This window comes from Bufo gargarizans, chromosome 4 (genome assembly GCF_014858855.1).
Source record: "Bufo gargarizans isolate SCDJY-AF-19 chromosome 4, ASM1485885v1, whole genome shotgun sequence".
NCBI lineage: Eukaryota > Metazoa > Chordata > Amphibia > Anura > Bufonidae > Bufo > Bufo gargarizans.
The window spans coordinates 8,777,642-8,804,591 of NC_058083.1; the positions used below are offsets into that span (position 1 = coordinate 8,777,642).

Consider the following 26,950-nt stretch of genomic DNA (forward strand, 5'->3'; position numbering starts at 1 on the left):
AAGTGCGGGGGTTGGGCAATCCGAGGAAAAGGATTTCTGTTTTCTCACATGTCAGGCAGTACAGCCCTCATATTTTGGGCCTGCAGGAAACTCATTTAACCCCAGAGACAGGGAACAGGATTAAAAAACCGTGGGTTCAATGGTCAATGAATGCGTACGGATCTACACACTCTAGAGGGGTGGCCTTGCTTGTTCACAGGAACATCAGGTGGGAGGTTCAGCGTTCAGTTGCAGACCCTGAAGGCCAATACATACTAGTGTACGCTTTCATTAACTGCGCCCCATACGTTGTAATTAATATTTACAACCCCCCCCCGGCTACTACGTCCATATTTCAGGTGGTGATGAGCTTTGTCGCGCACTACCCTAATGCCAAATTTATCTGCATGGGCGATTTTAACCTAGTAATGCATGAGGACCTGGACAGGTTCCGCTCAGGGGACAGAGTGGGTAGCTTTGCTCAGGGGGATACCACTTTGGCCAGGATCGCATCTGAATTTGGGTGGCTAGATATGTGGAGATTACGCTTTCCCCTTCAGAAGGAGTACTCTTGCTTCACCCCCGCTAGAGGCGCACTATCCAGAATAGACTATATTTTTGGTAGCGCTGCTGTATACACGGATCTTGATAGCATTGAGTACGGGGCGCAGGGGCCCTCAGATCACGCCCCGGTCTTAGCTCAATTCACTCTATATAACGGCATTAGGCAGAGTGTTAAGATGCATATTCACCCCTTCTGGTTGTCTTTGCTGTCTTCTAATGATAGAGTTCCCGATCAACTCCAAGTGTTTCTTGCAATGCAGGACGAGATGACGGATGGACTGCTGCTCTGGGAGACGCTGAAAGCCTATCTGAGGGGGTGCCTTAAGTCATCTATCTCTTATATTAAAAGGGATTCTGCGCGTAAGGAACTAGAACTGCACTCTAGTTGTAAGGCAGCCGAGAACTCCTTTAGGTCTGACCCCACGGATGCGAATAGACAGGATTGGATGCTGAAAGGCAGGATGTATATGGCACATCTTAGGGAAAAGAGCGAGCGCAAGCTGTTCTTCCTGAAGCAACAGAACTTTGAATTGGGTAGTCAGGCTGGCAAGCTGCTGGCTCATGTTGTACGTAATAACAGCATGTCTCCCCCGATAATTAGGATAAAGGACGCTGCTGGGGTGGTGGTGGATTCAGTGGGGGATATCCTGAACAGATTTAAGGGCTTCTATCAGGATCTCTATAGCTCAGCGGCTCAATATTCCGCTCAGGGGTTGAGGGCCTATCTAGATCAGGTCGCGCACCCGCAACTCAGCGAGGAGGATAGGTCCTCATTGGAGGCTGACATATCGCTGGAAGAAGTTCAGTTAGCCATGTCAGAGCTCCCTACTGGGAAGGCACCAGGGCCCGACGGGATCCCGGTAGAGGTCTACAGGAAATATACTGAGGTTTTGGGGCCAGAGCTTCTTAAACTTTACCAAGTGGCACAGCAGAGGCGTAGACTCCCGGACTCGATGTATGATGCCACTATAGTGGTGATTCTGAAGCCGGACAAGGACCCCTTGGAGTGTGGGTCATATAGACCGATATCACTCCTGAACTTGGATTATAAAATTCTCACGAGACTGATTGCCTCCAGACTGAACAAGGTGATAGCTTCAGTGGTACATAAGGACCAGTCTGGGTTCATACCGGGACGGTCAACTTCCGACAATATCAGACGGGCGCAGGTCATAGCGCAGGTAGGAGTGGCGAGGGACGAGCGCTGGGCCATGGCATCTCTAGACACCGCCAAGGCTTTTGACTCTGTGGAGTGGGTGTTCCTCTTGGAAGTGCTACGTTGCTTCGGTTTTGGCCCTAGGTTTATTGAATGGGTGGAAATCCTGTATCACCTTCCCAGGGCTAATATACTTGTAAATGGGTCAATTTCTGAGTCCTTCGGACTCCACAGGGGAACTAGACAAGGCTGCCCCCTGTCACCACTTTTGTTCGCCATAGCTATTGAGCACCTTGCTTTGAGAATTCGGCAGGACCTGGTCTTTAAAGGAATTGCTATGGGTGACAGAGCGGACAAGGTTGGACTTTATGCGGATGATCTCCTCCTCTTTATGGACGAACCCGAGACGACGCTCCCTAGAGCGATTGATGTAATTGGCGAGTTTGGACGGTTCTCGGGGTTGCATATAAATTGGACGAAATCGGCGCTCATGCCCCTATGGTCGCACACGTGGCCCCCTCAGTACTGTAACCTGCCAGTTGTGGACTCCTTCAAATATTTAGGGGTTATTATCACCAAAGATCCCCAGCTGGCGTACTCCCTGAATGTTGCTCCCCTGGAGGCCCTGTTTATGGATAAATTTAGGACGTGGCGGGCCTTACCACTATCCATCATGGGAAGACTGAATCTAGTCAAAATGACACTTCTGCCTAAAGGGCTATACCTGTTAGCGCATGCGTGCACCCCGGTACCGCAGGGTTTTTTTACCCGCATCCATTCTTTAGTGACTAAATTTGTGTGGGGGGAGTCCAGACGGAAGCTGTCCCTTCAGGTCCTGCAGAGGCCCAAGCTGGAGGGTGGCGCTGCTTTACCTGATTTCTTCCTTTATTATCTGGCTGGGCAGTTGAAATTTCTGGCCACTTGGGTTCAGCCGCTTGGCCTGCCCAATGCGGAATACTATCTCAGGGAGCACCTGGGCCTATCCTCTATGTGGCCGGTTCTGGAAGGACCGCGTCTCATATCTGCGCGCTTGCTCCCCATCCATAAAATGGCCCATCAGGTGTGGTCAGCTGCCAAGTTGAGGTCGTTCAAAGACATCCCGGATGACATCCCTCTGTGGGATAACCCTATGTTTACCCATTTGAAAGATTTGGAGGGGGCAGGTTGGTGGAGGGCACGGGGGGTCAATAAATTGAGCGACGTTTACACGGGTGGCAGTCTATGTTCCTCCTCCCAGCTGCAAGAGAGGTTTGAGTTGCCTCGCTCCTTCCTGTTTAGATATCTACAGCTGAGGCATGCGCTGGCGGCACAGTTTGGGACGGGAAGTCACAAAATTTCTAACTACCCCCTGATAGGAGTCCTTAGGTCGCAGGGTCCGAGAGGTATCATTTCTGCTCTTTACACACACCTGCTTAATAATCGCACTCTGATGAATCCCCTTGCCGTTGAGGGGAAATGGAAGAATTCCATCCCTTCTCTATCGGCGGATGATTGGAATGAAGCATTGTTGTCTCCTACGCGGGTCTCTCCGTCAGTTACTAATAGACTGATCCAACTGTTTATTCTACATAGAAGCTACCTCACACCCGTCCGGTTGCAAAAGATGGGCAGATTGTCTCATAATAGATGTCACAGGTGTCATCAGGATGGAGCGGACTTCTGGCATCTCATGTGGGACTGCTCGTATTTGAGAGGCTTCTGGGGGGCTGTGGTAGGAGTACTATCCGCATTGGTCCCTAATGCGGTACCGTTGTGCCCTAAGAGCTGCTTACTTGGCATCCTAGATGAGGAGGTTTGGGGTCATCACCATAGGACTTTTCTGAGCGAAACCCTATTCTTTGCTAGGAAGGCCGTTGCTTTGAGGTGGATGGATGATAGAACGCCTACACTGAGTCAATGGAAAGCTTTGGTCAATCAGGCCGTCAGCTTGGAAAAGGTTGTCTATATTCATAGGAAGTGCCCACAAAAGTTTGACAAGGTCTGGGGTGATTGGTGTGCGTCCCCTTTAACTGTGCATGATGCGTGTATGTACTCAGCTGCCGATGTGTAGTAAAACACCTGCGTATGGAGGCACTTATCTCCTTTACCCTGTATTCCTTCGTTGTCAACTGACTCAGATACCTCACTGCCGAATTGGGTGTAATGCATTACTGTTCTGTACTGTTGTGCTGACAATCTTTCCCCTGCGTGGGATCGACCCTGGATCTGATTTCTCTCTGCTTATGCCAATGTAACATGCCTTTCTTGTTAAACTTCAATAAAACGAGTTTAAAAAAAAAAAAAAAAAAAATACTGAGGTAGAAGCCATTTTTCCCTACTTTAGGGGAAAAAAAAAATTCCTTCCCGACACCAATCAGGCAATCAGAATAACTCCCTGGATCAGAGGGCATTGCTACTATAAAGGGGGCACAGAGAGCATTACTACTATAAAAGTGCACAGAGGGCATTGCTACTATAAAGGGGGCACAAAGAGGGCATTACTACTATAAAGGGGGCACAGAGGGTATTACTACTGTAAAGGGGGCACAGAGGTCATTACTACTATGAAGGAGGCACAATGGGCATTATTACTGTGAAGGGGCACAAAGAGGGCATATCTACTGTGAGGGGGCATAACTATTATGGGGGCACAGAGTGGGCATTACTAGTGTGAAGGCAGCACAATGGGAAATACTACTATGAAGGGGCCACAGAGTGCATTACTACTGTGAAGGGGGCACAGAGAGGGAATAACTACTGTGAGCTGGCAAAAAGATCGTATTACCAATGTGAAGGGGGCACAGATGTGTCTGTCACCATCACCATGCCCACAGTGTTCCTATGTCTTGACGCAGCTGCAACAGGGCGTTCTGTGTGGAGCAAGAAGCAGAAAGAGAAGGCAGCGCCGCCAGCATGGAGTCCCGTGGGAGAGGCACAGGGAGGCACACTAAGCACGTAGATCACACATCCAACATGATCTACACAAGTGTTATCTGTGGTTTTACATAGGACTGCAGGTAACACTACCACATTATCAGCACTAGTGTTATCTGTGGTTTTACATAGCACTGCAGGTAACACTACTACATTTTCTGTACTCAGATAACCATCACGGTGTCATCTGTGCTGTTACATAGGACTGCAGATAACATCTACTATAGTATCTGTACTCAGAGATGTATCACTGTGTTACCTGTGGTGTTACATAGGACTGCAGGTGATATCAACAACATTATCTGTACTTGTACCGCCCCAGATCTGGCAGGACAGTCTTGGAGTTAGGTGGCTACTTGGCTTTCATACTATTTTTTTTAATGGGGGGCTCCTGAAACTCCTTTTAATTGGCAGGCTCCTGAAACTCCCAATAATCTGCTGATTTTGCCACGGAAAGCTGTAAGTTCCTACATATTTTGCAGTGATCTTGTAGTTCTACAGGAAGCCCACTGCATTCATTCCTCACACCAAGTCCTCCGATCTTGCAGTGGCCCTCTGGTCTGGGTAATAGAAGGGATTCTCCCACATGTGGATATGGACATGATGAGGAGGAGGTGCAGAGGTAGCAGTTGGAACCAGGCCATGTTGCAAAAATTTAGGCAAATCTAGGAACGTTTCCACGCAGTGTGGAGTTCATTTGTGTTTTCGAATTAGCTTAAAGAAGTTCTCAGCCTTGGGCAATCCATACTTGTTAGGCCTCTTTCACACTACCATATGGCTATTTCAGTGTTTTGCGGTCCGTTTTTCACGGATCCATTGTTCCGTTTTTTTGTTTCCGTTGTGTTTCCGTCCGTTTTTGCGTATAGCATATACAGTATACAGTAATTACATAGAAAAAAATTGGACTGGGCATAACATTTTCAATAGATGGTTCAGAAAAAACGGAACGGATACGGAAGACATACGGATGCATTTCCGTATGTGTTCCTTTTTTTTGCGGACCCATTGACTTGAATAGAGCCACGGAACAGAAATACGGAAACGGAATGCATACGGAGTACATTCAGTTTTTTTTTGTGGAACCATTGAAATGAATGGTTCCGTATACAGAACGCAAAAAATGGCCCGCAAAACGGAAACAAAAAACGGTAGTGTGAAAGAGGCCTTAGAAAAGCCTTTTGTCAATAAGCTGATCAAAAAGTGTTCCCCTGCTTGGACCTCCAATGATTAGCTGTGACTCTAGTAGGAAGGGTTCAATTTCTCTGCAGTGCCACCACAGGGCTGATGAAGAATTACATAATGTCCATTCAAATCAATGGAAGGACAGGTCCTCCAGATTCTATTTGTAACCACTCTCTGGCCTAGAAATGAAGGTCCTAAACGGAGACCACCCTCTATTAACTCCATAACAGGGTAAATAAAAATGGGATTTCTAAACCGGACTATTCCTTTAACCAGAATACATTTTGGCAGATATTGAAGAGTCATGATCATACATGAAATCCCACCAACATCTATGGGTGGAAGCAGTTTAGTAATGCCAATTTTTTGTGGTTTATAACACAAAAGGGTGGGACTGATCAATGGCTGAAGTCATCGCGACTTGAGAAGGTCACAACAGAAAGCAAAGGTTCACATACTTTATAGAAAAGACATTTAATGCTGCTTTGTTTGGTAAGAACATGAGGTTGTGCATCATCTGATCTATTAGGGACAATGATGTATCATGGAGAAATTTATATGCAGCAATTCAGAAACATTGAAAGGGTTCACAAACTTTCTAGCACCATTGTGAGTGATTTATTTTATACTCCATGTGAATCATGAAATGTAATGAATGCTTTCCTCTGGAATATAACAATCTGCATCCCTCGTGATGTCCTGCAGAGAAGCTGCACTTCATGTCCATAGTGATTTCTTGTCATGTCTGCAGTCATACTTCCTTCTCACGAAAATAGGATCCTAAAAACAAATATATATATAGAAAAAAAAACAATGATATATAATAGTATTGAGGGTATCCCCGAAACGCGTTGAGTTTTACCATATTAAAGGTTATACACCTGAGCCTGGGAGACCGTACATTCCAGCTCTAGGACGGCTGAGGAGATACATCTTTTAGGGAAACTTGGCGAGAGGTGTAGGTGTTATGTGCTTATCCTGGTCTACCACCACTCCAGTATTGTAAGTAGCAGAGGATATCGGTGACATCTTGTATATTGTACCTTCAATCTATTTTCTGATCTTATATAATACACGCAGCAGTGATGGCCAATCCACCCATATACTGTATAAGGCCGTGTTCACATTCCATTTTTGTCCCACGTTTAGCATCTATTAGACAGCAAATACTGTGACATTTATTGCTATCTCAGAGGAAATGAGTTTAATATACAATGCTAATCCCGTTTATGGAAGACATTTCCTGTGCTCATTGTAGTCACCTGCAGAGATGCCAGCAAGATCGGGAAAAGGGAAGTGACAACTGCAGTACAGGACTTTCTGGTTCAGAAAAAGGGTGTCAGTGTTCATGTCTATGCTTCTATACGAAAACAAAAATCTAATGCGACTCCTAAGTACAAGAATATAACTACTATAATACTGCTCCTATGTACAAGAATATAACTACTATAACACTGCCTCCTATGTACAAGTATATAACTACTATAATACTGCCTCCTATGTACAAGAATATAACTACTATAATACTGCTCCTATGTACAAGAATATAACTACTATAATACTCATATGTACAAGAATATAACTACTATAATACTGCCTCCTAAGTACAAGAATATAACTACTATAATACTGCTCCTATGTACAAGAATATAACTACTATAATACTGCTCCTATGTACAAGAATATAAACTACTATAATACTGCTCCTATGTACAAGAATATAATTACTATAATACTGCTCCTATGAACAAGAATATAACTACTATAATACTGCTCCTATGTACAGGAATATAACTACTATAATACTGCCTCCTATGTACAAGAATATAACTACTATAATACTACTCCTATGTACAAGAATATAACTACTATAATACTGCTCCTATGTACAAGAATATAACTACTATAATACTGCCTCTATGTACAAGAATATAACTACTATAATACTGCCTTCTATGTACAAGAATATAACTACTATAATACTGCCTCCTATGTACAAGAATATAACTACTATAATACTGCTCCTATGTACAAGAATATAACTACTATAATACTGCTCCTATGTACAAGAATATAACTACTATAATACTGCTCCTATGTACAAGAATATAACTACTATAATACTGCCCCTATGTACAAGAATATAACTACTATAATACTGCCCCCCATGTACAAGAATATAACTACTATAATACTGCCCCCCATGTACAAGAATATAACTACTATAATACTGCTCCTATGTGCAAAAATATAACTACTATAATACTGCTCCTAAGTACAAGAATATAACTACTATAATACTGCCTCCATGTACAAGAATATAACTACTATAATACTGCTCCTAAGTACAAGAATATAACTACTATAATACTACCTCCTGTGTATAAGAATATAACTGCTATAATACTTTCTCCTATGTACAAGAGTATAACTAGTCTTACCTTCATAGTGCTGCTTATCGCACCTTTTTAGCTTTTATATAGGGTATTAAAAAGTTTAACAAGTGAAAAACCTACCAAGCTTCTCTGTGGCCTCCACACACACACTGGGGTACATGCCGTCACGGTATGTAGCAAGGAGGATATTGGACTTGGTTTTTACCATTATGACTCCATTATTATCCTGAAATAAGAAATATAATTTACACAATCTTAGCATTATAGCCAAAATAAAGGCTTCCTACCTGGCAGATGACTGAAGGGTTTCTCCAGGATTACATAACCTGAGGTGCTAGAGCTGACTATACTAAAATTGCATGCCTGGTCTTCAGGGTTGTGGCTGTAGGGGGCGCTGTATCATTACATGGGTTCCTAGCAGGGTCTGTTCATTGTATATAAGGAGCCCGATCTCTAAAATATAATGGCATACCTAGGGGAAACTATGTCAACAGGGATGGCCAACCTAAGGCTCTCCAGCTGTTGCAAAACTACAACTCCCAGCATTCCCAGACTGCCAATAGCTATCAACCTACAGCAGGTCATGGTGGGAGTTGTAGTTTTACAACAGCTGGAGAGCCGTAGGTTGGCCATCCCTGGACTATGTCATGGGTGGTGGACACTAGTCCAGGGCAATTTATTTTTATTTTTTTACACATCGTGGTTTATTTTATTTTTTTTTGGGGGGGGGGGGGGGGTCATTTTGTACTATGGTCACTGTTCAGTCAAAAGACTGACACAAACATTTTTCATTCTTTTTATGTTTCTTTAAAAAAAAAAAAAAATCAAAAAATTCTGCTTTATCTCGCCATTTGACACCCATTCATTTATTTTTTATTTTCCGTTGATGGAGCTGTATGAGGACTTTTTTTTTACGGGGAGAGCTATAATTTATATTGGTACAATTTCTGATAATTTTTTACTCTATCTTTTTGGGAGGGATAAGGCCATAAAATTCTGGATTGGGATTTTTATTTATGCCATTCCCCATGGGGGATAAGCCCATGCAATACCATCCCTGCAAACATCCGCAGTACATGTACTACAGGTATCTTACAAGGAGATATAGATTTACATAGATGAGTTTTGCATACAGAGCGCTGCCCCTAGTGGTGGCTGCAGAAAGAAATATTTCTAGCATTTAGGTTCACACTTTAGTGACCCCAGAGAGAAGACGACTTCTCTCCAGTCTCGCAGAGAGATTTCCAAATCCTAGGTCTCAGTGTCCCTCTGCTAGCAGTGACTATTATGGAGGAACCTGAGCTGACATCACACAACTACCACAAGCCACTCACACATTTAGCGTAGATGGAGTTCTTATCAGCACGGAGGCATTTGTAATTCTTGTCCAGAATTTGGAAGCCCTCTCTTCTAAGGACTGAGCTGTTCCTGAAGGCATTGATGATCACCTGGACTTGCTGAGGTTGAAGCTGCAATGAGAAGAACAGAAAAAAGTACAACAAATCCCATAAAACCACATATACAGTACACAACACAGATGGACAGGTATCTGAATACTCGATAATCCAGGTTCTCTGGACTACTGAATATAGGGTAATAGTTCTCCATAGTCGCCACCATCCCGGGAGATCTAATAAACTTAACTGACAGAAGATCCCATCAGGATCCCATCCGTACAATCACATAGACTTCCCGAGAGGGACAAGTACAGGATTTTTCAAGGGGGTTTCTAAGTGTCTTGGAGAAGCAACCGAGGCAGGGAAATGCCCCCGATTTATGGGCTTTGCCACCTTTCTACATAAATGACATCATTCCCTTTTATGGGTCGGTTTGGTGTTAGTGACAGTATTCCTATGGAGGAGTTGCTGCAATCCTGCCTATGAAAACACTAAAACCTTTTTTTGGCGAGCAGCCAACCCCTTTAACCCTTAATCATGTATTTTATTTATATTACACTCATTGCCAAAAAATAAAATAAAAAGTACCGCACCCATATAGATATGTCAGATTGCTGCAAAACTCGTCCAGCAGTTATGTCTCAGGCAGATATGGAAATGGTTACAGGTGTGCTCTGATTAGACACTGCATCTTTCCACAAAAGGTAAAAAAAAAAATGCTTCCCCCCGCTGTCCTATAAAAAGGCTCTCAGAGGCTACTTTTGGGTAGTGTACCTCTTATTGAGAGATCGCTGCTAGACATGCTTCTACAATTCCCTTGAAGACATTTTGCCAAGTTTACAGACTGCGAGAGGGGGCACCTCATTGGACTGAGAGAAGAAGGATGATCGTTTCAATGAATTTCCCACCATCTAGGCTGTTCCAATCAAGCTGTTAGAAGGTGTTGGAGCAGTGGTTACACGAGGGCACGCACATACGGTGAACAGGCTCCGGATGGCCCAGACAGACCACCAGTAGAGAAGACCACTGACAAACACGAGCAGCTACTACAGCTTTCTTGTCCACCATCCACACACAGGTGGCTCCTTCACCGCACTCCTGTCTCTGCTTGGACTATTTCCAGGCACTTAGCAGAAGGAAATTGGATGTCATTGTGCCCATTAAGTGTCCTGCCATTGACAGCCGGCCATCGTCATCTTTGTTTGCAGTTGTGTCGTAATCAGAACACTGGACTGCTACTGACTGGAACCATATGATCTTTAGAGACCAATCCAGGTTCTGTTTGAGATCCCAATGTGGTCGGATTCCAGTATAGAGGCCTTGTGGTGGGCGCTTCAACCCTGCCTTTGCTGTGGAGGACCCACTGCCCCAACTGCTGGTGGGATGATCTGGGGCATCATCATATACGACAGTCGGTCACCCCTAGTAGTGATATGAGGGACACTGACAGCTCAGTGATAAGTGCAGGACAACCTGCCGACACATGTGTTCCTCTCATGGCAGGGCTTCCAACTGGCATCTATCAGCAGGATGATGCTCACCACACACAGCAAGGGTTTCCCAGGAATGTCTCCACCAGATTACAAGACTTCCTGGGCTGCCCGGTCACCAGATTTATCACGGAGCATTTATGGGACCAGCTGGGACATCAGCTTCACCAACCTACAAGTGTGCAGGATCTACAGACCCATCTATAACATCTGTGGGCAAATATACTGCAGGATACCATACAGAACCTGTATGCCTCCATGCCCAACCGTATCTCATCTTATGTCCAGGCCAGAGGCGGTATCTCATCTTATGTCCAGTCTAGAGGCCGTATCCCATCTTGTATCCAGGCTAGAGGCCGTATCTCATCTTGTATCCAGGCTAGAGGCCGAATCTCATCTTGTATCCAGGCCAGAGGCCGTATCTCATCTTGTAGCCAGACTAGAGGTCGTATCTCATCTTGTATCCAGGCTAGAGGCTGTATCTCATCTTGTATCAAGGCCAGAGGTCATATCTCATCTTGTATCAAGGCTAGAGGCCGTATCCCATCTTGTAGCCAGGCCAGAGGCCGTATCTCATCTTGTAGCCAGACTAGAGGCCGTATCCCATCTTGTAGCCAGGCCAGAGGCCGTATCCCATCTTGTAGCCAGACTAGAGGTCGTATCTCATCTTGTATCCAGGCCAGAGGCCGTATCTCATCTTGTATCAAGGCTAGAGGCCGTATCTCATCTTATGTCCAGGCTAGGGGCCGTATCTCATCCTGCATCCAGGCTAGGGGCAGTATCTCATTTTGTATCCAGGCTAGAGGCCGTATCTCATCTTGTACACAGGCCAGAGGCCGTATCTCATCTTGTACACAGGCCAGAGGCCGTATCTCATCTTGTACACAGGCCAGAGGCCGTATCTCATCTTGTACACAGGCCAGAGGCCGCATCTCATCTTATATCCAGGCTAGAGGTCGTATCTCATCTTGTAACCAGGCTAGAGGTCGTATCTCATCTTGTATGCAGGCTAGAGGTCGTATCTCATCTTCTATCCAGGCTAGGGGCCGTATCTCATCCTGCATCCAGGCTAGGGGCCGTATCTCATCCTGCATCCAGGCTAGGGGCCGTATCTCATTTTGTATCCAGGCATTAGGCAGCCGATCAGGGTCCTTTCAGTTGTTCAGTTTTCCCCTTCACTCTAATACTGTAACCACTTACATATATCATCATTACATTTACACATAGAAAGTGTATGTCTGTGAAGGTTCTCATTTATCCAGGTCATGGTATATCTGTAAAGAATAAATCAAGGCAATTGGACTTACTGTAGATTTCTTGAAAACGTTTCACTCGTTCTTCCAACGAGCTTTCACTCAGAATTGAGAAAGCTCGTTGGAAGAACGAGTCAAACGTTTTCAAGAAATCTACAGTACGTCCAGTTGCCTTGATTTATTCTTTACAGATAGATAATTTAATTCCATTCCAACGACTCCTCCTTGGCTATTTTTTTTATTTATTTTTTTCCACGAGTTTATTTAGGATGGAGCAGGAGTTAGTGGTGGTCTTGGGCAGGAAAGTGCACCAATAATTTAATTATAGTTAATAAATGTTCCTGCAGCTGCCACCAGGGGGTGATAGCTGCATATAGATTTTTAGTGGTAGCAGGGAGAATTACAACTAGTAACTTGATTTTTTCCCCCCAGAACTACGGTACTCATAGAGAGAGGGGTTCTCAGTCTCCCCTCTTCCCAAGTGCGCCCCTGTCCTTACATGGAATCCTGGCGGTGACATCAGGGCGGTGGCTTCTCGTATTTTGATGAGTGCAGCGCTCTCCACGTGTTGCGTTTTTATTAGGGCGTCATACAATAGATTCTGTATCTGGTTCATTTCTTGTTACACCTGTTAAAAGTAATATATTTATATGAGGGGGGAGGGGCGCTACTGGAAAGCTAATCAGATGGATTATTAGTCAGTCTAGGAGCTCGCACTATATGCTTATCACTCGGGGATCGGCGCAGTGTCCATACAGGGCAATTCCCGTAACCAATATCACATCGCTGGGGCCAGCTGTTCTAAGAGTTCTGTACTCTCTTCCTAGGTCAGGGACATCACGTTCATCAGTCACGCGGCCTAGATGCAGCTCAGTTCCATTTAGGGCTCATTCACACAATCGTATTTTCTTTCTGTGTCCGTTCAGTTATTTTTTTTTTTCATTTCAATGGGTCTGCAAAAAAACGGAAGGTACTTGGTGTGCATTCCGTTTCTGTATGTCCGTTCCGCAAAGAAATAGAACATATTGTCCTATTATTGACCGCATTACGGACAAGGATAGGACTGTTCTATTAAGGGCTCGTTCACACGAACGTAAGGGCTCAGTGCCCGTGCTGCGGTCCGCAATGCACGGGCACCGACTGTGGGGCAGCCGCATGTGGATAGCAGACCCATTCACTTGAACGGGGTCCGCGATCCGTCAGTTCCGCAAAAATATAGGACAAGTTCTATCTTTTTGTGGAACGGTAGCCCGGAACGGAACCACACGGAAGCACTCCGTCCCGATCAGCATCCCCAGATTTGCAGACTTATTCAAGTGAATGGGTCCGTATCCGTTATGCGGAAGCACACGGCCGCTGCCCCGTGTATTGCAGAACCGCCATATGCAGCACGGGCAACGAGCCCTTACGTTCGTGTGAATGAGCCCTAATGGCCAGCTGTTCTGTTCCGCAAAATACAGAATGCACACGGACGTCATGCATATTTTTTGCGGATCTGTGTACCTGCACAGACACACTCTATTCAATCAGTGCTGCTCCTGTCAGTCTGTGCAGGTACACCCCCCCCCAACTGGTTACCTCCCCCCTGTACCCTTACTGCAGACTGCTAGCAATTCATTCATAACTTCTAGTAGGAATAATAAAGAAATGGCACAACATAGAGACATAAGAATAGATGCTCCAGAATTGTTATTACATGAGGAATGCATGAAGCTGTTAAAACAGACATGTCAGGAGCGGTGACAGGGCCTCTAAGACAAGTGATTGAGCCTGGGCTGCAATACCAAGCACAGCCACTATACAATGGATGGCGCTGTTCATGGTAAGATGTGAGGAGGTCACAGCTCTCCAAAGCTTTTTCAAACAGCTGATCGGCAGAGCAATTCTATGACAGAATAAAGGCATTCCGTTATACATTCCGTTATAGAATTGCATTATGGTCCGTGGTAACAGAATCCATACCGCAATTCACCTGTTACCAGTAAACAAAGTGTGAACGAATTTCATAAGTGGAAATTCGCTCATCTCTATTATTAACCAAAACAGTATTCATATTTGGTACCGCCGACCTGTAAAATAAAAATAACTTATAATTTCAACGGTCCCCCCCCCAAAAAAATAAGTCCATTAAATATAAGTACCCCAAAATGGTATCAATAAGGCTACTTTCACTCTAGCGTTTCTATTTTCCGGTATTGAGATTGCTGCGGTTTGCTTTCCGTCCTGGGATGTGGAGCAAGACGAATCCACCATGACCCACGATGCAAGTCAACGGGGACGGATCCGTTTTCTCTGACACAATAGAAAACGAATCCGTCCCCCATTGACTTTCAATGGAGTTCATAACGGATGCAGACGGTTGTATTATCAGTAACGGAAGCGGTTTGGATGAACCTTGCCCGATCCAGCAAAACCGCTAGTGTGAAAGTAGCCTAAAAACTACAATTCATCCCGCAGAAAAAGACGTCCTAAAGCCTCATTCACACATCCGTGTCCGTGAGAAGGTGGTCAGTGACGCGTCCATGAAGGGTCCGTGTATCCGTTTTTTGCTGTCCCGGTGTCATCTGTGTTTCACTGACATTGCACAGCTGAAAAAAAAAATATTTTCAAAGCATCTCTTCCTGATGATCCGTGAAACACGGACCCCTAGACTATAATGGGCGTGATGGATCCATGAACACGGACAAAATAAAGCATGCCGTGCTAAACACACGGTTCCATGGACCGCGGTAAAACACTGACGTGTGAAGACAGTCATTAAATGAATAGGGACGTGTGAATGAAGCTTAATACGGGTACGATGACAGGAAGAAAACGGTTAAGACTCTGGTGATGCGGAGCCGCAGAAATAACAGCGTCTATTGTGTGAATGTAGTAAAAATACTTCACTCCGACCACTAGAATAAAAATTTTTTAAAAACTCAGATAACAATGGTGCAATTGCTCCTTTTTTTCACCCCCCCCCCAAAAAATGTAATAAAAGCTCAGTAATAAATCATATTTACTCCCCACACAACTCATCTTGCAACTAAAAAAAGCAAGCCCTAAATTGACGTTGACATAAAAAAAAAAATGCATGTAAAATTTTGTGGTAACAGAACTAGTCATTAAAGGGTTAAGGCTAAAAATCTAATGAATAACAACCGTTAGCCCATAGATAGCAGCCATAACGTAAACCGGCTCACCGCTCTGCGCCCCAGCACCGCATTCACACACAGCATCACGCGCAGAACTGCAGAAGGCGTGGCTACCACTCTCCAGACTCCCAATTGGCAGATATAACCCCGCCTACAATTCTTTTCCGCAACCCATTGGTTCATACTCCTGCCACTCACTCCCCCGGCTTCCAGTAGAGACTGGAAGGCGCGGCTACTACTCACCAGACTCCCGGTTGGCCGGCCAAAGTCTCCATAACCCCGCCTACAAACATTTTCCTGCATACCATTGGCTCTTACTGCTGCCACTCACTCACCCGGCTTCTGCCAGTGGCAACAGTAACAACGCGTTGCTACGGTAACTGTACACTGCTAAACTAATATGGCGGAGTGATACAGTTCGACGTAAAATAGTTCCATAAACGGGATTGTAAAATTGCAATGACATTTTATGGTGTGTGTCTGTATGTATATATATTACATTCTTACCATGTAGACTAGCAATAGAAGGTGAGAATAACGAGCTCATAACATGGAGGATAGGAAGGGACGATGAATAAATAGTGCTGCGGCAGTGTCCGTGTGCAGGGAGCATTGGTATTACCTACCATTTCACCAGCGCCGCTTATGAGAGTTTAAACCTGGTGTAGAAGAGTTTAATAGTCCTGTGGGATGTGATGGAGAGGCCGCGGAAGGATACACAGGTGAGTGAAGGGGCTTGGGCAGACTTGGGTTTCAGAGGAGGGAGGACAAGACGGTAAGTGCCTGGAATACATAAGAAGGGGATGCATGCAGGTATGTACAGCATACTATAGATACTGCAGGTGTAGCAGAGCTGAGTTTGCCTTAGTTACAATGTAACATTAGGACTCTCACCCCCATTATTTGCACGTTGCTAGTATGCCACAGGTGCGCCCTGCTCCCCACAGGTGCCCCCCCCCCCATGGTCCTAGCTGAGCATGTACCCTAGGACTGGGATTGCTGGGACGCCCCACGTTTGATGAATAAAGTGGCGGTGACACCATGGGGGAACCATGTATTTTAATTTTTTTTTTTAATATAATTAATGTTCATGGTTTTGTCACCACTAGGGGATGTGTCGCCCGGCGAGATGATCCCGGGGTGCAGAGGAACAAGGAAGGAAGGAATGGTGGCCGTCCAGAGCGCCCCGGAGCAGATGAAGGTAGGTCTGCGGCCTCCAGAGGGTGTTCTACATCAGCCACGACCGGTGAAAAGAAAGGCGCCTAGCTTGCATAGTACTGAGGATAGTATGTAGGTGGGTGTTTTTTGTTTGTTTTTTTAGCTGTTCGCTGGTTTCCCTCCATAAAGGAACCAGTTTTTTGTGAATCGCCTGACGGCTGGCGTAACGCTGTTCGTACACCCCCCTCCAACCACCGAGCAGATCCAGGGGATAGGTCATCAGCTACAAATAGTCAGAAAACCCATGTAAAGTCACCGCTCCTGAATTGTCAATTTTTTTAAACTACATTTTCTAGTAGGAATAAAAGAGGACAGCCTAGCGTTATAAGAAGAGATGCTCCCGAGTTGTTGCATTCTCTTTGGAGAGGTGACAGGTCCTGTGTTTTCCTCATCCTTAGGCCTCATGCACACGACCGTGCGTTTTTTTGCGGTCCGCAAGCCGCACGCAATGTAGACATGCCTATTCTTGTCCGAAAAATGGACAAGAATAGGACATGCTATATATTTTTTGCGGGGGCCACGGAACGGTGCACTCCGTGTGCTGTCCGCATGCATCTTTTGTGGCCCCATTGAAGTGAATGGGTCCGCACCCGAGCCGCAAAAACTGCGGCTCGGGTGCGGACCCGTAAAATGGTCATGTGCATGAGGCCTTATGAATTATATAGGATGGTGACTAAGAGCCCGATTACTATTTTATTATCGTAGCATCTCGTATGTCATCACACACACCTACCTGCTTGCGTGTTGATGTAGCAGAGCTGACTTTGTCCTATACAGAAAATTAACCCCTGATTTAGTGATAAAATATTGTGCTATCGGGGTCGAAATGAAAACCTCAACATCGCCTCGTTGCCAAATGTGCAGAACTTTACGAATTACAATATTGCATGAATTAATTAAATTAATTAATACCCTTGTGCCTCGTGTAGCATATAGTGTGCCGTATACGCCGCCCTCCTCGGCACCGCTTCAGTCTGATTGGTGCACCTGCAAATCTCCATGTGGTTGGGGACACTAGTTCATGGAGGGTTCATCAAAAGTATCTGCAGGATGATTGATGTGTTGTTAGGGGGTAATTTTGGGGTTGTCAGGGGATAATTGATGTGTTGGGGGGTAATTTTGGGGTTGTCAGGGGATGATTGATGTGTTAGGGGGTAATTTCGGGGTTGTCAGGGGATGATTGATGTGTTAGGGGGTAATTTCGGAGTTGTCAGGGGGGTAGACAATAGAGCTGTAACCTGACAGGCCAGACGTCTTGAGGCTTTTGTCTGAGCCGTAACAAGAATCTTCACTTTCCTTCGGTGTAATTGCAATGGCGCCCGCTCTTTGCACTGTTTATTCCGATCGCCACGGCCCGTGAAGGTGGTATACACACTGGGGGGAGATTTATTTAGCTGGCTTGAAAGAGTCACAAATGTGGGCACAAGTCCCGGTTTGCTACAAAATTTGCAACTTTTGGAATGTCGGTGGAAGGAGGAAGGCCGTGGGCGTGACCTCTGCGATCCAACTCATCTGACATGAGCGCCGGAAAAATGGTGAACATTACACCAGAAATCTATTCCAGCTTCTTCCTTCAGTAGATGTCACTTTCCGTCGCACTGGCAGCCCACCATTCACCTCTGTGGCGTGTCTCATGCCAGTGTAGGACAAATTAATACAACGCCGATCTAAAAGGGGTTGTCCTGCCTTGGAGCCGACAACCCCTGGGGTCCTAACCTGTGCCGCTCACCCCTCCACTGTCCCGCCACTGCTCCATTACTGGCCGCTACCGTTCCCTGCAGGACCAAGAAGCGGCTTAGTCCTGTGACCGTTGGGGGCCAGTCACATCGGCTTGAATGATAAGTCACAGCTGGTTAGGGCCATAAGGGTTGTCAGCTCCAAGGCCGGACAAAGTGCTGGAGACAAACAGTCGGCACAAGTGTCTGGCAGCGGCGTATCCATCTCTTCCCATTGAAAATACACAGAGGCTCCACTGAACCAATTGTGTATATGTGAATGGGGCAGGCGGGAAGAATAGCTGTCGGTGGAGGGGGCGTTCCACTGACATCTGTCTAAGGTAAATGGGATGAAGCAGACACTAAAGGGCATCTGTCAGCAGATCTGGCCCTATGACACTGGCTGACCTGTTACATGTGCGCTTGGCAGCTGAAGGCATCTCTGTTGGTTCCATGTTCTTATGTGCCCGCATTGCTGAGAAAAACAATGTTTTATTATATGCAAATGAGCCTCTAGGAGCAACGGGGGCGTTACCATTACACCTAGAGGCTCTGCTCTCTCCGCAACTGCTGTGCCCTCTGCACTTTTTATGACCGGGCCTGGTGTGATGACGTTTACACTGCCTGGAGCTGTCAATCAAAGTGCACAGGACGTGGCAGTTGCAGAGAGAGCAGAGCCTCTAGGTGTAATGGTAACGACCCTATTGCTCCTAGAGGCTAATTTGCATATATTAAAACATATTAATAATATTATTGGACCAACACAGAGGCCTTCAGCTGCCAAGCGCACATGTAACAGGTCAGCCGGGGTCATAGGGACGGATCTGCTGATACCCTTTAATACTCTTCTCAGATCTTTAGGCTTATTCCCTGGAGGAGGGTTTGTTGCCATTATATATTCCTCTTCTGATTCTCCATCACTTCTCAGTCTGTTACATTTAGGAATTCATCCCTAAAACAGAACAGCCTTCCCCTGCCCAAGACAATGGCGGCACCACGTCCGGTAACCAGAAGTCTGTCTACCACATCCCTGCGGAAGACCGGAGACTGGTTGTCACACAAGCCTTACGTCCAGGTAAAGACGCGGGGCAGATTCCCAATCCTTACCAAGACATCTCCTAACCCTTATTAGACAAAACTAGTGCAAGGGGAAATGGGGCAGTTGTCTAGTTGTCATGAGGTTTCTTATTTATCTCCCCAGCTACTGGTGGATGAAGAAAGTCGGGAGATCAGTGCAATGACCCAGTGCGTTCTGGACACAGAGAACCTCTACAACCAGGTACCTGCAGGGGACGGGACATAAGCCAAAAAAGAAGAGGAACCTTCCTTCTGCACATTTACTTCCTCTGTCTGTGGTCATCCTTGTCTCAGCCTTCAGTTCTACTTTAAATTCCTTTAGTCCAGAAACTAACTAGTTAAAATTCCTGCTGGTCTGGCATTCATAGTGTTTGGTCGAGAAGTTAGGTTTTGTGTTAGGACCAGGGATCAGCAAGCTTCGTCACTCCAGCTGTTGTGAAACTACAATTCCCAGCATGCTCTATTCATTTCTATGTGAGTTTTTAGAAGAGTAGAGCAAGTATGCATGCTGGGAGTTGTAGTTTCTCAAGAGCTGGCTTGCCTACCTCTGGTCTGGACAGTCTGATGGTCCAAGACAAGTCAAAGTACCTGATGATCTGGTCTGTGGTGGAAGCCTCAGGTCAACATTGGGAACCACCTTAGATAAGCCACAGATGACCTTTGACTAACATGGTTAATATACCTAATGGTCAGGTCTGTGGTCAAAGCCTCAGGTCAACATTGGGAACCACCTTAGATAAGCCACAGATGACCTTTGACTAAGATGGTCAATATACCTAATGGTCAGGTCTGTGGTCAAAGCCTCAGGTCAACATTGGGAACCACCTTAGAGGGGCCACAGATGAACTGTGACCCCAGATATATCATACACCTCTACGGCTGTAGTCGGGGATATATCATGAACCTGGTTGTGGAAGCCCTGGGGTGTGGTCGCAGTGGTGGAGGCTAGACTGGGGTGTATCACATGTGGTGGAGCTAGATGAGGACAATAAGAATCAACAGATATTGGATGAGCGGATGTACCAGACGGTGAACCATCAGAAAATGTAGCCAAGACTCGAAGGCAGAAGGATCATCAAACCAAAATCCCGAGAACCAAACTGGAATTAAAGGTGTTGTCCCGAATTAGGCTTGATGCACACAAACGTGGTTTGGTTCCACATCCGAGCCGCATTTTTTGCAGCTCGGGTGCGGACCCATTCACTTCAATGGGGCCATAAAAGATGCGGACAGTACTCCGTGTGCTGTCTGCATCCGTTGCTCCGTTCCGTAGTCCTGCAAGCAAAATTGAACATGTCCTATTTTTGTCCGTTTTGCGGACAAGGATAGGCATTGTTACAATGGATCCACAAAAACAAAAAACTGACGTCATCCGTTTCTTTTGTGGATCCACAATTTGCGGACCGCAAAACACATACGGTCGTGTGCATGTAGCCTTAGAAAAACATGCTTTCTTCCACAAACAGCGCCACACCTATCCAGAGGTCCTGTGTGGTATTGCAGCTCATCCCCATTCACTTCAGTGGGGCTGAGCTGTAATATTAGAACCAACCCATCGACAGGAGCCGTGCAGTTTCTGGAAGAAAGAAGCCATGTGCTCTAATCGCATGGAAGTAACTTCCTGTGGCCAAGGGTAAACTGGCATAGTCTGGCCAACCCTAAGGTGAGTGTTTAGTGGCTATGACTGTGGATGGGCGCTGGTTCAGGATGGCATGGGGGATGGTGGTACTTTCCCTTATGGCATTGTGGTCACAAAGCCATGAAATGTTCAGGTAACATTGACCAATCAGGAGAAGACTTGTTCTATGGCGGCCATGTTTCCCAGTCCGGCTCTGACAGAACTGATGGCTGACTTTTTTTTTTGCATTCTTCCTTAGAGAGTAAATGAATATGTGAAGCAGGCAGAGCAGGCTGAGCAGTGCAGGAAGGAGATCCAGCACAAGCGGTGGATGGAACGAGTGGCGGATCCTTTGCAGAAAGTAATCGAGAAATACATTGATAACCAATCCAGCGAGGACATAGAGAAGCGGAGAAGACGTCTTCTGGCTCAGTACTTAAGATACTGTAATAAGAAGGTAAAACTGCACAGGTGTTTACTATTGTTCCGGAGCCGGCCTAGGTCACTACTATTAAAGGGAACCTGTCACCGGGATTTTGTGTATGGAGCTGAGGACATGGGTTGCTAGATCGCCGCTAGCACATCCACAATATCCAGTCCCCATAGCTCTGTGTGCTTTTATTGTGTAAAATAAACGATTTGATACATATGCAAATTAACCTGAGATGAGTCCTGTCCCCGACTCTTCTCACGTACAGGACTCATCTCAGGTTAATTTGCATATGGATCAAATCATTTTTTTTTACACAATAAAAGCACACAGAGCTATGGGGACTGGGTATTGTGCGGATGTGCTAGCGGCCATCTAGCAACCCATGTCCTCAGCTCTATACACAAAATCCCGGTGACAGGTTCCCTTTACTGTTATGCCCGATGCAGCCCTCAGGGGGTGGAGCATGACACAGGTTCTTGCATATATAAAATAGATGCTTTCCATTATTCGAGTGACATACTATGGAGACCCCACCTTGGCATGTCACCCTTGGGACCTTATTATTCTAGGTGTAGCACATCAGTACTAGTAGGATTCCGTTATAGAAAGGTCAGGCAGAGGCACAAAGCGTTATCAATCATGGTAATGCCTTGCACTTCTGTAGTCCAGACCGCACAATCCCTCTCTCACACAGAGCGCGATTCCCGCACGGGACATGCTCATGTGAAAGAGCCCTTATAGTAGTTATATTCTTGTACATAGGAGCAGTATTATAGTAGTTATATTCTTGTACATAGGAGCAGTATTATAGTAGTTATATTCTTGTACATAGGAGCAGTATTATAGTAGTTATATTCTTGTACATAGGAGCAGTATTATAGTAGTTATACTCTTGTACATAGGAGGCAGTATTATAGTAGTTATATTCTTGTACATAGGAGCAGTATTATAGTAGTTATATTCTTGTACATAGGGGGCAGTATTATAGTAGTTATATTCTTGTACATAGGAGCAGTATTATAGTAGTTATATTCTTGTACATAGGAACAGTATTATAGTAGTTATATTCTTGTACATAGGAACAGTATTATAGTAGTTATATTCTTGTACATAGGAGCAGTATTATAGTAGTTATATTCTTGTACATAGAGGCAGTATTATAGTAGTTATATTCTTGTACATAGAGGCAGTATTATAGTAGTTATATTCTTGTACATAGGAACAGTATTATAGTAGTTATATTCTTGTACATAGGAACAGTATTATAGGAGTTATATTCTTGTATATAGGAGCAGTATTATAGTAGTTATATTCTTGTACATAGGAGCAGTATTATAGTAGATATATTCTTGTACATAGGAGTAGTATTATAGTAGTTATATTCTTGTACATAGAGGCAGTATTATAGTAGTTATATTCTTGTACATAGAGGCAGTATTATAGTAGTTATATTCTTGTACATAGGAGCAGTATTATAGTAGTTATATTCTTGTACATAGGAGCAGTATTATAGTAGTTATATTCTTGTACATAGGAGCAGTATTATAGTAGTTATATTCTTGTACATAGGAGCAGTATTATAGTAGTTATATTCTTATACATAGGAACAGTATTATAGTAGTTATATTCTTGTACATAGGAACAGTATTATAGTAGTTATATTCTTGTACATAGGAACAGTATTATAGGAGTTATATTCTTGTATATAGGAGCAGTATTATAGTAGTTATATTCTTGTACATAGGAGCAGTATTATAGTAGATATATTCTTGTACATAGGAGTAGTATTATAGTAGTTATATTCTTGTACATAGGAGGCAGTATTATATTAGTTGTTTTCTCGTACATAGGGGGCAGCATTATAGTTGTTAGTAGGTATATTATCCACCCTGAGGTATGATGTGAGGGAACTTTATTTAATAAAAAATATATTTAGCAAAACTTTCTATTAAACCTGGCTCTTCAGGATATGGTTGTTATTTATTCTACATCCTGTTCCTAGAAATGATGATGATGAGGTTTGTTTGTTTGGCCAGAGCTGTGGGATTCATTAATATTCATATGTTCTTCTCCTCCAGGGTAGCGCATTTATGAGAGATTATGACTCCTCTGAGTATGACCCATTCATTAATCGCCTTTACAAGCAATACCTCCGGGTAAGAGACGTCTACTCGAGCGTTATTAGTTCCTACCCCAGTGAGCTGAGTGCAGTGGGAGCGCCAGTACTCGCAGTGCTCCGTGGTGACAATTCTGCATCGCTAGCACCATGAGAGCAGTATATAAAATACACCCTTGTGCCGATGAGAAACAAACACAGGTAGCATCAGGTGAAAGGGATTTTTTAGAATTCCCATTGACTACTATGTAACTATTAAGTGTGAACAGACCTTTGAAAACGATCACATTTGCGCTCTATTTTCCATAATGCGTCCCCTTTATTCTTACAAGCCCTGGGTTTGATTCTCGACAATTAAAAATGGTTCCTTATCGCATCCCTTTAAGAAAATAAAACAGTAAGCCCTAATAGGACATCCTCAGGATGTGGGGTGGGGGGGGTCTCCTGCTCCAGACACCCCACTATTGGCCAGTGTGGAGAGCTGCTCATGCGGTCCCTTTTATGGTCACCCCATTCATTTCACTGGGCCTCCTATATTAGCACATTCCCTCTGAGCCTAAGCTGCGGCCTATTCACTGTATCCGTTCTCTTCATGTTTCATGTGTTTTGTTGTTCAGGTTTCCACTCCAAAGTTTCAGGACCCTCTTCTCCAGCAGTCCCAGAAGAGGTATGAGGAGGAGAAGATTGCCATGCACTGCGAGACAGGTATAGAAAGCTTTCTGGTTCAAAACGCGTTTTGTTCCTTTGTAACATGCTCTAATAGTCTGTATTCGGACACCAAGAGAGGTTGTCCTGCTTCACTTAAAGGGGTTGTTCCATGAATGATGTAAAAAATGACAGACATCATATAGCACATGACGATCTCTTCCTCACAAAACTAGAGGCAGCCCTGGACCTCAACTGGAACCAGAGATCTCCACATTCATTGTTCTGCTAGACAGGCTGGCAGCTCAGGAGGTGTGCCCTTTCTCAGGGGTATGTCCTTCCTGCTGTAGCTCCTTTCCCTGTAACGGTCATGGCTTTTTACAGTAGATATGGCTGGTGTCATTTGAAGATTTAAACTGAGTGCATGTGACCACCTTTAGTGAGGTGGACAGGAAATAAGGAATAGAACAAACAGCAGGTGGCGCTATACAGGTAGATTTTTGTTAAGTAACTCAGTGGCTATGCTAAATTTTCAGTTACGTGCTACAAAAATAGTATTCTGATCCAGGTTAGAAAAATGTATAATGTGTTTCATGGCGCAACCCCTTTAAAAGGACTGTATAGTCATTTTGTCCCACCGAGATGTTGGAGGCACGTACCTTACCAGGGCTCAGTATTCCGGTTTCACGTCTTTGATCATTTGATTTTCTCTTAAAAGGCAGGGTGTTTTCTGCCAAGGAAATCCATGAACTGAACTTGCAGAAGCTTCCACAGGTTCCTCTGGGTCGTCACAGTATGAATGGAGCTGAATGGCTGAAGACTCCATTTGGATATATTGAGAGTGAGACTAGGCTGAAGAGCAGGTGAGGAACCTCATGGTTCGTACTGTGAGTAATCCTGGGCTCCATAACAAAAGATATAACTTCATATGAGACCTCCCTGCCTCAAATAATAAACTTGCTGGTAACTCATGGCTGGCAGGTCACCTAAGCGACAATGGACAGCTGTGTTCCACCTGCACCCAACTATGTAAAAATGCATCCTCCTACCCATCTGTCAGTTTAGTAATTCCATGTTCACCAATACAGTGGTCCCTCAAGTTACAATATTAATTGGTTCCAGGACGACCATTGTATGTTGAAACCATTGTAAGTTGAGTAATTGGTTCCAAAGCCCCAAAACATCATCCAAGAGAAAATGAAGATTTAAGATAAATCAATTCCTTACACATAACCTCTAGAGAAGTGGCCTTGATTGGTTGGATCCGAGTCTGATTTCAACTTACGATGTCCCAGAAAAGAACATTGTATGTTGAAAATATTGTATCTTGAGGGAACACTGTACATTGAGGTAGGAAGAGCCACATGACCGCACGCATGCCCTCCAGAAGCCAGCAATGTGTACTCCACCTTAGGGTCCATTCACACGTCCGTAGAATGGGTCCGCATCCATTCTTAATGGGGATGGAAAGGATGCGGCTCCCGAAAAAAATAGAACATGTCCTATTGTCCGCAATAGCGAACAAGGATAGGCATTTCTATAGGGGTGCCGGCCCGGTGTATTGCGGATCCGCTATACACTACGGACTTGTGAATGGACCCTGAAGGTGTGACCTCTTGATGAAGAGTGGTCCAAAGATGATGGTAAAATAAAAACATAAGAACCTTGGGATGGTTGCCTCCCTTGTGTGTAGGAGATGGGTCTGAGTCATGACTGTGAATGGTTTTCTTCTGATGTCTTACAGGCAGAGAGTAAGGGGGTCCTGTAATCAGGAGAGTCTGGATTTCAAGCTGTGGACAGATAAAAAATTCCCACCTGAGATCTTCAGCAGCGAGATGAAAATCAGTCAGAAGAGAAAGTTTCCTGTAAGACCGTCCTCCCTCCCTGCGTATTGTCCTCACTGGGGGCCTGACCCCGCAGACACCATTACAGTATAGGCGCTCTGTGTATTCATTACTAGGGGACGGTTGGTGGGATTCTATTTGTTGAAAACTCATAAAAAATAAACATTTTGCTATGGTTTTCTCACTGGAACATACCAGAATCCCAGCCGTATTTTCAGTCCATGTAAGATCTTGTATGGGGGCAAGATTCCCTCAGTAAGGTTAACTTGTGTCTCTGGGGTGGGGACTGTTCGAATTCCGGTAGAAGTCTACATGTGCTCATGCAAGGCTTGTGTATCAGTTCCTCTCGGTCATACAGGTAAAAACGCGGCAAATGTATTATGAGCCATGGTCCTTTTTGGCTCAAATCACCCCAACAATATCCTATATTTAGAATGGTGTAAAAGTGGGCCAATGTTCCAAACTACAGTGCTAACCACCAAGATACAGCCTTCCTATACGCCAGACCTCTTCCAGCATAACTGTGGCCCAGTGCACAAAGCAAGGTCCATAAAGGCATGGTCCGATGAGTTTAGTGTGAAAGAACCTGACTCAACCCCATCCAACACCTTTGGGATGAACTAGAATGGAGATTGAGAGTCCGATCCTTTCATCCAAGATCAGCGTCTGACCTCAAAAAATTTCTTCTTGATGAATGGGCAAAGATTCCTACAGACACACTTCAAAATCTTGTAGAAAACCTTCCCAGAAGAGCGGAAGCTGTTTTAGATGCAAAGGAGGAACAACTCTATATTAATACCTATGGGATGTCATAAAA

The 26,950-nt window shown here is 44.8% G+C and overlaps 2 protein-coding genes across 4 annotated transcripts; one reads left to right on the forward strand and one right to left on the reverse strand.

The window, feature by feature from the left end:
* Positions 1 to 6,256: 6,256 nt before the first annotated feature.
* PFN4 (profilin family member 4) lies at positions 6,257 to 15,558 on the reverse strand. Of its 2 annotated transcripts, none has more exons than XM_044292453.1 (5): positions 15,516 to 15,558; positions 12,830 to 12,958; positions 9,525 to 9,659; positions 8,311 to 8,416; positions 6,257 to 6,574 (listed from the first exon to the last, which is right to left on the reverse strand). In XM_044292453.1, exons 2-5 carry the CDS (start codon positions 12,944 to 12,946, stop codon positions 6,546 to 6,548), a joined length of 387 nt encoding a protein of 128 aa, XP_044148388.1. In that variant the 5' UTR covers positions 12,947 to 12,958; positions 15,516 to 15,558; the 3' UTR covers positions 6,257 to 6,545. The 2 variants fall into 2 exon arrangements, with proteins under 2 accessions (XP_044148388.1, XP_044148389.1); XM_044292454.1 differs by having other exon boundaries at positions 15,475 to 15,534.
* A 535-nt stretch (positions 15,559 to 16,093) lies between these two features.
* Positions 16,094 to 26,271, forward strand: FAM228B (family with sequence similarity 228 member B). 2 transcript variants are annotated; one of them, XM_044292320.1, is made up of 9 exons: positions 16,094 to 16,189; positions 16,577 to 16,668; positions 19,329 to 19,475; positions 19,602 to 19,679; positions 21,355 to 21,552; positions 23,607 to 23,684; positions 24,262 to 24,349; positions 25,008 to 25,152; positions 26,034 to 26,271. In XM_044292320.1, the coding sequence occupies exons 2-9, from the start codon at positions 16,597 to 16,599 to the stop codon at positions 26,224 to 26,226; spliced, it is 999 nt and encodes a 332-aa protein (XP_044148255.1). In that variant the 5' UTR covers positions 16,094 to 16,189; positions 16,577 to 16,596; the 3' UTR covers positions 26,227 to 26,271. The 2 variants fall into 2 exon arrangements, with proteins under 2 accessions (XP_044148255.1, XP_044148254.1); XM_044292319.1 differs by lacking the exon at positions 16,094 to 16,189 and adding an exon at positions 16,257 to 16,280.
* The last annotated feature ends 679 nt before the right edge of the window (positions 26,272 to 26,950 follow it).